The sequence below is a fragment of the Epinephelus lanceolatus genome, chromosome 3 (genome assembly GCF_041903045.1).
Source record: "Epinephelus lanceolatus isolate andai-2023 chromosome 3, ASM4190304v1, whole genome shotgun sequence".
NCBI classification, from domain to species: domain Eukaryota; kingdom Metazoa; phylum Chordata; class Actinopteri; order Perciformes; family Serranidae; genus Epinephelus; species Epinephelus lanceolatus.
In genome coordinates this window covers 36736488-36750218 of record NC_135736.1, presented here as the reverse complement: position 1 = coordinate 36750218, position 13731 = coordinate 36736488, and the positions used below count along the sequence as shown (strand labels likewise).

Below are 13731 nucleotides of genomic sequence, written 5' to 3'. Positions count from 1 at the left end.
CACATGGTCTAAATATTGCGGGGGATGTGTCCACCAGACCCACACCCCCATTTACGTCTATGTCTGTCAATTCTTGTGAAACTCAATAAAGATTTAAAAAAATAAAAATAAAAAGAAAGTTGTGTAGTAAATACTTATTTTACTAATTTACTTACTAATTTTCCAGCATTGTTTTTTTTTTTTTTTTTTACCACGTTTGTTATTTTCATACTAGCACTCCCATTTAAATAGCTTTCTCCAAACATAGTGTCAGATTTAAAACAAAAAAATTCCCTTATTGTCCATTTTTTATTTGCAATGTATCACACACGAACAATAAAACCTACAGGCAGCATAAAGTGTTTTACGCTGGAGGCGGGAGGGGTGAGGGGGGAGACAGGTTTATCGTCCTGCACACTGTTGAAGGCTCCTAATCCGTTCTTAGAGGATAGAGGCTTAGTGAGACCTCAGGTTAGGTTGGCCACAAACATTGCCTCAGAGAGACACATCTAAACAACCGAGACCTGCTATTAATGTACACTTTGGATTTATTCCCTATTCCAGTTTACCTTCATGTGTGCGGATCTGTCTGCGGCTCTGACAGCTGTCTTCCGCTCAGAGCTCCTGGATTAATTGAAGGAGATAATCATTTCCACTGGGCTAATTTGGAGGCCATTTTAATAGCTGTTGTAGGCTAGAGGAAGCATTGTTGTCCGGGACTTGGGAGGCTGCCTTTTTTATCTGTTAATTTATTTATTTGAAGCACAGTTGTCAAGATGAAGGACCGACTGGCGCAGCTGAAGGAGGTAAGCCAATTTTTTTTTGTTTAGGTATTTGTAGCATTCAGTGGGACACCTGTTGATAGCACAGGCCTACTGTCCTGTAATGTCAATTAAACTCGGCTCCTGTGCCCATATGTGTGGAGACATGTCGCTCAATGTGGGACAGCTAACGTTTATAATGACATTTATGCCATTTTCATTAAATACTAGCTATATTTCACCAAATATGAAAGAAAATAACTAATATAGTAGCCAAATACTTGACAAATATATTAAAATATGCTTTTTATTAAAAACAAATATGAATATAACTTAAATGTTTTAAAGGCTTTTATTCATACAGTCTTTAGTCTTCAGTAATATTCAGTAAAAGCTTGTTATTGTGCAAGGACAGGATTAATTCACTGTTTAGTTTTAGGCGTGCAGAGGGTAGTAGTAGCGTGTGCGAGGTGGCCTAAGTTTAACCTGCAGTTGGCCTGACGTCACAGGGGCGCACACGCAAATTGCTGATGAACTGAACCAAGGTGTGAAACATGTGGCCCACGGGCCAGAACCGACTCGCCAAAGGGTCCAGTTAGGCCCTCTGGGTGACTTTGCACACAGAGGGGAAGGTTGATCAGTCCATAGGGACTTGGGTTGGGAACCAGAGGGTCACGGGTTCAAGTCCCCAAATACTCCTTGCCAAATATGCAGTGTGGACTAGTAGCTGGAGAGGTGCCAGTTCACCTCCTGGGCACTGCCTAGGTGCCCTTGGGCAAGGCAATGAATACATCTCCATCTCTCCATTTAATGCGTGTACAGGTCCTGTTTGTGCAAGTGTGTGTATTTCAGACCCAACACATTAAAAAAATGAATTGCCCCTCTGGGATTTATAAAGTGGGGCAGCACGGTGGTTAGCACTGTTGCCTCACAGCTAGAGGGTTGCTGATTCAATCCCAGTGCGGAGTTTGCATGTTCTCCCTGTGTCAGCGTGGGTTTTCTCCGGGTACTCCATACTCCATATTTAAAGATACTGAACATGTGGAAAATATTGTCAATCAGCAGCTTCAGTAGAAAAGAATCTGTAACTCTTGCAACAATGGGGGGGGGGGGGGGGGATTGGTGTTGCTTAAGGCACTGCCAAAACGTATGATGTGCAAATGGTTTGTACTACACAGGAGTGGATGAGTATAGAAGCAGATGGATTTATAGTTAATTTAGCTTTTTAGATCCTGCTAAAATCACATCTGCTGTCATAAAACCCTGTGGCAAGTTAATTTGCTTTCACACCACAAACAAAGCGGACCCATCTTTTCAAGCACTCTTGGTTCGGTTGTGTGGTCTGCACCAGGGTTCAACTGAAAGCTTTCAAACAAAGGAACTAACTGAGCAAGCGTACCTGAGTTTGTTTTAACTGAACCACACAGGTTAGGTGTGACAGCACCCAAAACTTAGTTTGACACCCCTGCTTGTGAGAGCAGCTGTCCGTAGTGTGGATCATTTTGAATTAAACTAGAAATTCAAGGGGGACAGAATTAATTATGGAGAGGTGACAATGCTTCTTATCTTATCCCAAAGATATCAAATGTTTTTACGTGTGTTGTTGGTGTAGTTATGGGCTGCCTGTGTGTATTTCATCCTCAAGTTCAGTATTGACCCTCTTTTTAATTTGCATGTGTGTGTGTGTGTGTGTGTGTGTGTGTTTAACAGAAGAGTGATGGAGGCGATGACATTGAGATTCCTGTGGAGAACCAGAATTTTATGGATGATTTCTTTACTCAGGTACTCTGCTTGTGTCTGTCCGTCTATTTTTCACATTTCATCTCTCAGGAAATGTATTTCTCTCTTACTGATGTGTGTGTGTGTGTGTGTGTGTGTGTGTATCTGTGTGTCTTTCAGATCGAAGATATCCGCACCAGCATTGACAAGATTGACGAGAGCGTCACAGAAATAAAAAAACTCTACTCCACCATCTTGTCAGCCCCCACATCGGACCAGAGTAACAAACACATATACACACATATCTTCAAGTTACTTACTGTTACTTCTTGCTGTGTGTAATCTCCCTCTGCTCTCACTCTTTCTTTCAGAAACACACGATGACCTTGAAGCCGTCACCAACGAGATCAAGAAGTCGGCCAACAACGCCAGAAACAAACTGAAGAGTCAGTATTTGTTCTTTGTACTTTCTTCTCAGTCCAGAAAATTCCACTTAACTCCATTATATTGAGCCAGCACAGATTTTTGAGACAGATATCTGAAAACCTTTACATATGCACTGTTCTGTGTATTTTGTATATCTGTGCACAGCCTCTTTCACAACGATAGAATCACAGTATTATTTGTCCCGTCCTTTGTCTGTGTGTGTGCATCAGCTATCGAGCGCCAGCTTGAGTCAAACACAGATGAGAGGGCCTCAGCCGACCTCAGGATACGCAAATCACAGGTCAGACGATCTTAAATAACAATATTAAGTTTGCCTAACCCAACGTCTATTGTCAACTGAACTGCAGCTCAAACTTGAAGAGGTTTGAGTTTACACATTTCTTAAGCAGGTGGAAGTTTTTATCCCTCTTTCCTGTTGTTCAGCAAAGATCCACAAACTACTTTATTTCTGTTCTGTGAATATAAACTGTGCTCGAGCATTTCCCCTCTGTGGTTGTGTGTAACATTTAAGACATTAAAAAAGAATTACAGAAATGTTTTAAGGAATTACCTCAACTGTGGCTTACACACAAGAGCACATTGTTTACACTGATTGTTTCAGTGGAGCGTTTTAGTGTCCCACGATGGTTTAAATGCTGGGATATTGGATATTACTGTTGCAGAGGCTCATCAATAATAACTGTGTTGAGGAAACAATCAATATTTTGAAAATGCTTTGAAATGCCAGCACTTCATGTTTTTCCTCAACCTCCTCAAACCAAAAATAGAGGCACTGAAGGCTATTAGTGTGAGTTGAAAACTCACTAATATAGTTATTTAATGACATGCAGGGGAAGCCCAATCGCCAGACAAAAATGTTGGCATTGTACATTTATGCAAACCTCTGATATGTTACATTTGCATGCTTTTTTGTAGCGGATATGTTGAAACTTCATGCTTGTTTATGTTTCAACATCAGATGATTAGGTTTAGGAATAAAGGCTACGGCTAAGGAGGCTAAGGAAAAGATTGTGTATTGGCTTAAAATCCCTGGTTTTGGCAGCACGATCCTGGCAGGAAACACAGCAATAGTTTGCTAAAAAACAACTGGTTTTGTTGTTTGTTGGTCACTAACAGTAGTCTGCAGCTTGGCAGGCGTCTCACACACCTAACTGATGACTCAATGACAGTCAGCTCATAAATTGTACTACTTTAGAAACGTAAACGTGATATTTTAAATGTAATGTTTCAGTGGTTTGCAGAAATGTACAATTTTCTTCTGGCGACTGAACTATACACCTTGACGTGTTATGTGACTGCTATTACACATTTACATACTTTTTAAGTCAGTTAACAGGACATCTGCCTTCTCATTTCCTCCAGCATGCTATCCTGGCCAAGAAGTTCGTAGAGGTGATGACAAAATACAACGAGGCTCAAGTTGACTTCAGGGATAAGAGCAAAGGACGAATCGCCAGGCAGCTGGAGATCAGTGAGTTACAGTCGATTATCACAATCAGACAAACTAACAAAATAACATCACTCAGTGTTGATGAGGACACAGGTTTACCAGAAGTACTTTAATCATTTTGGACTTGGCGCTCATGGCTCCATTGATTATTTTTACATTAAGATTACATTAATGCATACCGATTTTAAAGTTACTCTACCTGTCACAGTCACACAGTAAGACAAAAACATGAGTTTCAAAAATAAATTGCAAGACTGGCTGATATGGCAGAAGTAGGTATCACCCCTGTGCATGTGGTGCACATACTCTACAAATATCCCTAGTGGTAAAAAATAAAAATCCACAGGGTACATTTAACTACAGTCAGGCTGAATCTACTTTACACATAGTGTTATTAGTGATTTCTGTAACTTTAATTTTATTATATCAGGCATATTGTTTTATTTTTATTATTTTGTCACTTGACACTTCAGTGTAAAGTGGCTCTACTTCTCACAAGTCAGGGCTTTAATACGTCAGTCCGTCCCTACCCTCTATATTTAAGCATGCCTGTCAGCTGTAGGTATTTATGTATAACACTTACAACAGTCTTTTCTGCTCATCACAGCGGGGAAAGCAACAACTGATGAGGAGCTGGAGGAGATGCTGGAGGGAGGCAACGCAGCTGTCTTCACTGCCGGGGTATGACGGACACTGTGTGGATATACATGTCTTTGTAATACATGATTGTAAACTGAATATTACTGGTTTTTGGTCTGTTTATCAGCCAAAGCAAGACATTTGAATGTGTCACCCTTGACTTTTGGCAGCATAATTGATGATGAAAATAATTGTTAGGTGCAGCCCTAAATACAACCTGCAAATTAATGCAATCCTGTGCACTGTAATTGCAATAAATACTTCTATTGGGTCAGTCCCCTGCTAAACTCTCATAGATATGTCATTAGATGTCAGAGTTTGTGAGTAATTGTGTCATTGCAACAATAGTAACTTGTTCTCTGATGATCTTTTATTTATCCTTTAAATATATTCTCATTCTTCAGCTGGTCTCATTTTATTTTCTCTGTTTCACCGCACATCCCCTCCATCCTCAGATCATGGACTCTAAGATCAACCAGCAGGCCCTGAATGAGATCGAGGCTCGTCACAAAGACATCGTGAGGCTGGAGAGCAGCATCAAAGAGCTCCATGACATGTTTGTTGATATCGCCATGCTGGTTGAGAATCAGGTACACACACGCACACACACACACACAAACACAACGACAACAACTCATGATGGAGATTCAGATGTACAGTTTTGAAACTGCACAAAGTTTGAAAAATCGAATTTGAACTAAGACTTCAAGATGACACTCTCCCTATAATAAAACTGGGGACTATTAATAGGGCTTCATTAGTGTTTATACACAGGTATTGTAACTATACAGGTTTTCCAAATTTGAGATAAAGAGGGGGTTATGTTGTGTTTTTTTTTGTTTTTTCTAAAAGAAAACCTATCGTCCACTTTTTGGATGATATTTTGCTGACTTGATTTTTTTGAATGAATTTGATAAGGTACAAGTATTGTAATTTTTAATAAAGCATACAGAAAAGGCCTGGGAAACACTGTTTGTCCTCCTGCTTCATACAGTAGTGTAATACAAGTTGTGGTGTTTGATATTTTAGAAAAACTGTTCAGCTCAAAATAGCTGTCATTTTTCCCTGACAGTCATTTTTTCCAGCCACAATCATTAATCATGTAGAATACTGGTGTTGATATCAAAACCACTCAGTAAGAACTTTAAGGCTTTGAGGAGTCTGGGTGGAACTCAGTTAAAAGTCAAGGCAACATTGACCTCGTGTGGCCTGTTCATTTACTCCTTTTCCTGTTTTGTCTGTTAACTTCTGGTTACCAATGCTGACTGTAGTTAATACAGGTCAAAGGTCTTGGTTCTGGTTGGTAAACACAGCCTGTTATATTTCCATATTTATCAGGAGGTCATGTCTCTTTCCAGAAATCATGACCCAGTAACTCAAGATTATCCACAGACCTTGTTGTAAGCAGTTTAATGTAGGAACTACTTTCTTTCTACCAAACCATACCCACCCGCTGTATCACAGTGCAGAAAAAAAAGCGTGCATCTGCTCATAGAGCGAGATGTAAACATTAATGGCGTTCTCCTCCGCTGAGCTGTAGAGCTACCAGCAGACCTCAGAACAAGGTCTGTGGATTATGTTGAGAAACTGGCTTGTGATTTCTGGAAAGACACATTGCTGTTCAGTTTTTCAAATGTATTTTTTGGCACTTTGAGCACCACAAGCTGAGTGTCATCTGGTTCCATTTTATTGGAGAGATGCAGACATCTCTACAGCTGATATCTCCAACACTCTGCAACTCACACCAAAATGATCTAGACTGATATATAGCACTACAGGTGAGAGGAAAAATATGTCATTTTGTGTTTGGGGTAAACTGTCCATTTAATGAGCTTCCTTTTAGCTCAGTTAACATTAGCTTACAGTGTGTTGCAGCAGCAGTTTGATGGGGTTTTGTGAAACAAGCAGGTTATGGAGTTGTTAACATTATTTACATTCTTCACAAATCATCAAGCCATGTGATTTTTAATTTGTAGGTTTGGAGGCTGACTTAGAAAGATGAATTAAAAACACTATCTTTCACCCAGCTTGGTCATATACATATTTTTTAGTGACAATAGAATTTGGAATAAGCATCTTGTTACACGATAATAATCCAGTGTCATGGAAACTGGACTGTGCAGCGCAGCAGTTCTCAAACTTAGTTCAATAATGTACTCCTTTGGAAATATTTTTTTTAGTGAATTACCCCCTGACCAGCAGATTGTATTTGTTGCAGTTGACAGTTTATGGCAGTTAATGACTGCAGTGACAATAAGAAAAAAATGGTTTATTCAACTTAAATGTACATTTTTATTGAACTTATTACAATATAATTCTAATAATTATAATTTAGGAAGTGTGCATGACTGATATTTTTTAATTAACTTTTTATTTTAAATCTCACATACTCCCTGAAGTACTCCAAAGTACCCCCAGGGGTACCCATAACCCCCATTTGAGAAACACTGGTGTAGAGTACCAGTGTAACTGACCTGAATTTACACTGACACTATGTGATTTGAATGTAGAAATATTCTATCAACAAACATTTTACCCTTCAGACATCTTTTATGATATCATATTGTTATTAACTATAATAAAACACAAAGACCAACACAGTCTGACCAGTCACAATGACTTGTAACAGCTGATCCAGAGCTGTGCAGGAGAACTGATTTAATAATCAGTGGGTGTTTGTCACTGTTGTACGTGAAAGTCTCTCATGTTCTTCCAGCTCAGTAATTCCTTCACGCTGCCCTTAGATTATAAAACTGCTCAGCTATTTGATAAAATGCAGGTAAAGGTGATCACAAGCAGCAGATGTCCACCTCCATTATCAGCATCCATCAACACATGTTATCTGTTTCATCCCGTGTCCTCCTCTCTCACATTATTCTGTCTCGTCCCGCTCTCCTGTAGGGTGGCATGATCGACAGAATTGAGAGCAACATGGACCAGTCAGTGGGCTTTGTAGAGAGGGCTGTGGCCGACACCAAAAAGGCAGCCAAATTCCAGCAGGAGGCGCGCAGGGTGAGTTGAGACTGATGGAGCAGTAACGTAGATGTAATACTATGCTGAAACATTTTTAGAGTCATAATACTAATGAAGCCAATTTCTGTGTAATGAAAATAATGCAAAAAGCTCTAGTAAGTCATTATACTAAATACACTTTCGAAATAATGACTGAAAATAATGAGTTACTATCCCAAAAGTAAGAAAAACATCACAAAAATATTATTTTGAGACACTGAGTCATTATTTTGAGATAAGTATGTCATTATTTTTGAAATACTAATTCATTCTTTTGGGTAATTTCTCATTAATTTGAAATATGAAGTCATTATTTTGACATATGTAAGTCATTATTGTAAATACTAAGTCATTGTTTTGCAAAGTTTTTCATAAGTTTGAGATATTTAGTCATTATTTTAACAAATGTAATTTTGTAAATACTAACTCACTATATGGGGACTTTTTTATTATTTTGAAATACTGTGTCATTATTTTGAGCCAAGTAATCAGTATTTGGAAAAGTTACTCATTATTTTGAGATACTAACTCATTATTATAAGAAAGTTTGTCATTAAAATGACTAAAATGGGCTTCTATACATAGTTGATAGAGTTTACTGTAGTCTTTTGTTTCCTCTGATTCCTGTTTAAATTGTGTAGACTACTAATTCTGTAGTCCCAACCATATTGAGACTACAGAATTACTCCTGTGTAGGTGGCCCCTTTGGCACTGCTCATTGATTTGGCTTTCTTAGTATTAATAACCCCACACTGGACAACTATTCATAAAGACACCCTTGTTTTCACCCATGTCACGCTCATGATTTTACTATTCACAAACATGCCTCTTGGCCATTGACCAGGGTGTTTCTCTTTAGGAAAACCAACCAACTCTGGTCAAGCCTCATTATTTTGGATTTGCCATTTGATAAATAAAGTACAAAATGTAATTACCCAGACAGTTAGTAACATTGTGCAAGACTGTGTTTCCATCAGACATGTTATATCTAATATTCTATGACTTTAAAAAACAAAAATCCTCTCTTGTATTAATAATCCTAATTGTAGCAAAACGAAAATACACAAATTAAAGAACTCAGTTTGTTGTATCTCTGAAATAAAGGGAGGAAGGCCATCTGAACTGTGGAGCCACATTACTAACCACATTTTAGTTTACAGTCTGCCTTCTACTTCAGAGTAGACCAAACCATGTTTCAATCCAGTGGAAGGTCCTGATCAACAAAAATGACCCCATCAACAGACACATAATATTGATAACCTGGTCTTGAGCCATCTGGGTTTGGTCTTGACTCAAATCTGAACATGCTCAGTTTTGGATTTGTCTTGAGTGACTTTAACTTCAGCGTTGTAGGAGAGGGTAATGTAACACTGTCCTCTTTTCTGTCTCTGTTTCCTTTTCCATCCTGTTCTCCAGAAACAAATGATGATCTTCTGCTGCTGTGTGATTTTGGCCTTGATACTCGGTTCCTTTGTCTACAGCTTCTTCAAATAGAAAGCCTGAACGAGGCCCCCCACCAGCTGAGTCCACAGCGCCGGATGAGGCAGAGCAGAGCTGCTCTCAGATGGTCACAAATAGAGCCTGGGCTCAGTTTACTGTCATTTAAACCAATTCAAAACAGAAATAGAGGCTAAAAAACATTTTAATTTGTTCTCAGTTATTTCTGAATGTGGTATGACAACTTTCTTAATCTTCTCAGGGTGTCCCATATTTAAATTCACTTTCACTGCAGTGTCTAGATAATCAAAGTCATGTCCAAATGGAGCTCAGGTGTGTGAGGGGAACTTAATATGACTCTAAGGCGTTTGGACTGAGTGTAGCTGCTTCATAGAGATTTAGATCAGTATTCATGAACTGCAGAATTCAGTGAGAGTCACATGATCATAGGTTTAAACAAAGTATCACTAAATCAAAATACAGGGTTCCCATGCTTATGACATTTCTGGAAAAATTATTAAATCAGAAAAACTGTTTTCCAGGCCTGGAAGTGGTCTGGAATTAACAGAATATTTTGACATACCGTATTTTGGCTAATGTTTAAAATATGTTCATGTAAATGCCAAAGCACGTCTAATGACAAGCAAATTATGTTCCCTGTATACTAACTTAAAATCTAGTGCTGTGCTGCGTGACCATCAGAACGTCACTACTATCATGTGATACACATAGACCAGACCAGCATTGCATCATTGCCTATGCCAGAGATCTGAACAGATTCGTTCATTTATCAGTTCAGTTGAGCTCAGCAGCGAGCATGCAGGCTAGGAGTGGAACTGCAGATTCGGTCCGTGCGAATGATGAGTCACTCGCGAGTCGTGAGGCAGCCAGGGTGCAGGGAGGGACTGCCTACCACGTAATGAATCACTCGGTGAATGAATCCCTCAATGAACGACGTAAACCCGATCGATTCAAATCATTTCTTCTCAGCGATACAATTTCATAGGGACCATTTTCTCCAAGCTAACGGCTAATGTAGCCAGGAGTCAAGCCATATGAACACAGTCACACACCTCCCCATTGTTTTAACAGACTTAGTTTCCAGATATACAAACTTAAAACGTTAGGCTGGCCAGTAATGAGACTCACCAGTGCAGGACAGACGCAGCAGCAGCTCAGCCGTGTGTCAGTTCAGTCAGACTACGCAGTACACAGTCAGGGCTCCTCCTGCCAAGCACTGAACGATTCAGTGAACGAATCTTTTGAACGCATCTTTTTAATGAACTGATTCTAGTCATCTAAAGAACTGCTTTGCCCATCACTAACTGTCACTTTGGTAAATCTTTTAATGATCTCAATAAAATATAAGGTGTATTGAAGAGCTGCACTTAAAGCAGAATGGATACTATCTCAGATGATTCAAATACCTAAAAGACACTGAATATCAAAACAGTGAAAACTAATGAGATAAGAATGTGGTCATATCTAAGAAACAACTGAGAATAATTTATTAATGAGTAAGAAAGGAAGAGCAGTGGCTGTTAACATTTGAATGAAGTGTAGCGTGACTGAATGAACACCACACTGCCCATCATCATGGTGCAGATCGATGCAGTCGGTATCTGAAGTATTGAGACAGCTGTTGTTATTCTTTTGTACATTTCTCAGTTATTTGTATTTTGATGATGAATACTTACGATGTTGGCTGCATCTAATGATACATGCGCCTGTTGTGACTCCATGTTGGGCCTTTATTTACATCATATTTAATGAGGGAAGAAAGTCACTTCACCCATTGGAGTTTTGACGCTGATTAAAACATGACTCATAGTAGATGCTGTATGATCTTAAAATAGAAGTAAGCTCTGAAGGTGTTAGATTAGAGATGGGAATAAACACAGCTCTGCTTTATTTGATTACACTGACACTGCCTTGGGGGTGTTTTACTGCTTCAGGTTTTTGTTGTTTGTGAGATTGCTTTAATTTTTAATATCTGTGTATGTGTGTTTTACCCCTTCTTCTTTTTTAATGACTGTATTTCCAAAGAGGCTGTTTTTGTTTCATGCCATGGTTTGACTCTAGTTGGTCTTTTCACATTTGCATCCTCCCTCTTTGCTCTCCACAAACGCAGTCGATTACACTGCAGGTGTGGGCTGACACTGACACTGCAGCACACTCTTGTGATGTCAGTCTACTTTTAAAAGCTCAGTAAGTATGTTCTATAAAAATATCTTTTTGTCATGTCACTATTTCCTGACAGTAGTACATGAGACAGATAATCTCCTCTGAATGCTCCTAATGGCATATGCAAGACCCCACCACACTTGAACAAAAACAACCAATCAGAGCCAAGAGATGTCGGTTTCCAGTAAAGCAGTGTTTACTCGTTTTATCTCAGGCTTGGTTTAACTCTTTCTTTTTAGCTTGCCTTTCATCGTCGGTCTTCCTCTGTTTACTCAACACATTCTCACTCTAACTTCGTCACATGTCGACATTTGGTCATGGACCTTCCACGTCCAGATACAGTGTGAAAGGTACCCTGGGTGCTTTGGTTGATGACGTTCTGGGACACCATGTCAAGTTCTGCCTGGTACATGCATTGTCTTCATTCAAAATGCACTTCCGTTTTCACAGGAAATTTACAGTTTCTATAGTGTCTTTTTCAAAATAAAAGCACTAAGTCAGTGCAACAATGCAAATTGACGGGGGTTTTTTCTCCTCCAACAACAAATGCACGTTTAGTTTTAGGAAAAAAGAACAGGGTTTTACTTCATAAACTTACAGGATGCGAACACCACTCTCCCGGCTTAAAGTCCGTGTTTGTTTGACCCATCCATCCTACTCGGACTTTCACCGCTTTCACCTTCCCTCTGGTCCCGCTGCGTTTCTCCCTGACGCCGTTGAGCACTGTCAAAGTATAACAGTGACTGGCTGCGAATCATAATGATGTTAAACTATGCCTTTTTTCATCAGTCTGACGCCTCAAGTCACTGCCCAAGCATCGGATTTCGCTGACTTTGAAGTGAGACCGGGTTGGTTTACATGTCTTTGCCACACTGTCTTCGGTAGTGCAGCATGTGCACAAGCAGTGATTAACACTCTGTTAGAGACTCCTCCTAAGCTCTGATTGGTTGTTTTCATTCAGGTAAGGTGGATTCTTGCAAATGCTAATAGGAGCTCTAGGATGAGGCAGAGGAACATGATTTTTTTATTTTACAGATTATCTGTGTCATGTACTACTCTCAGGATATAGTGACAGTTATTTATCATAAAAGTTACCTACTGTACCTTTAAACCAAATTTGGATTTTATCTTTTTTAATTTGAGACTAGATTTGATCATTGATTCATACATGGGTCCGCAAAAGACAGTGTCACATTTTAATGTTGGGTGCTGACATATTGTGTAGAATTATTTTTGGGAGCAATACGAGAAGTGTTTTTTCTTGTACCCATCTAATTTTCAAGCTGCAACTGGAGCACCTGATAAAACATCCCTGTGGATGTCATACTGTGTGTCTCCTGCTTTCTTCAGTGGCTCATGCTGCTATCAAGTGCACCTCAGAAGCTCCCACTAACATCTACGTTTGAAAAAACATGAAATAATAACAAAGTGATGCCACACTCTTTTTTCTTGAGGAATCAAGCGGCAAACTAGTAGTTTGTGCTCCCAAACTTAAATGGATAAAATATATGTCCCAACAACAAGACATCTGGGTCACCTGGGCTTTCCACTTGTCACCTGGGTTTTCCATTCTACCTGTGAATATGTTTCCTGACTCTAATGCAGGGTCAGCAGTTGTGGGTGTCCACATGACTGCAGGAGGACCTCACCTTCTTAACCATGTTTCCAGATGGCTAAATGTAAACCTTATAATAACTGTAATAACATTTTATCTTAAAATAATAAAAGAATACTATTCCTAGGTGTCAAGTGTGGATTCAAGGGGGCAGGTTGGAAATTAGAAAAGACTAATAGTCAACAATGGTTCAGTCAGTACATCAGCCATTCTATTCACCTTTATGATTATTGCTAGGTTGTCTGACACTCTTGACAGTATGTAACGTAGTGTGATTTAGTGTGTCCTCCTTTCCTGCTTACATTATTTACAGCCTGTCATTTTGTAGCTATTCATAATGGAAGTTATTCTATTGTTTTTCTTTTGTAGTTTGTCTACTTGTCGACAAAAATAAAATGAAACTGTTATTTATTTTTGCTTCTGAGTCATTATTTACCTTTTTCAGTACTGCACTGCGCATCACAGATTGGCGTGTTCCTCTCGCTCGC

At 39.2% G+C, this 13731-nt stretch overlaps 1 protein-coding gene across 1 annotated transcript; it reads left to right on the top strand.

Annotated features, from left to right (window-relative positions):
- Window positions 1–449: 449 nt before the first annotated feature.
- stx3a (syntaxin 3a) lies at window positions 450–13654 on the top strand. The gene is made up of 10 exons (XM_033624801.2): window positions 450–785; window positions 2451–2522; window positions 2640–2739; window positions 2831–2905; window positions 3116–3186; window positions 4269–4377; window positions 4964–5037; window positions 5451–5585; window positions 7897–8007; window positions 9424–13654. Exons 1-10 carry the CDS (start codon window positions 756–758, stop codon window positions 9499–9501), a joined length of 855 nt encoding a protein of 284 aa, XP_033480692.1. The 5' UTR covers window positions 450–755; the 3' UTR covers window positions 9502–13654.
- Window positions 13655–13731: the final 77 nt, after the last annotated feature.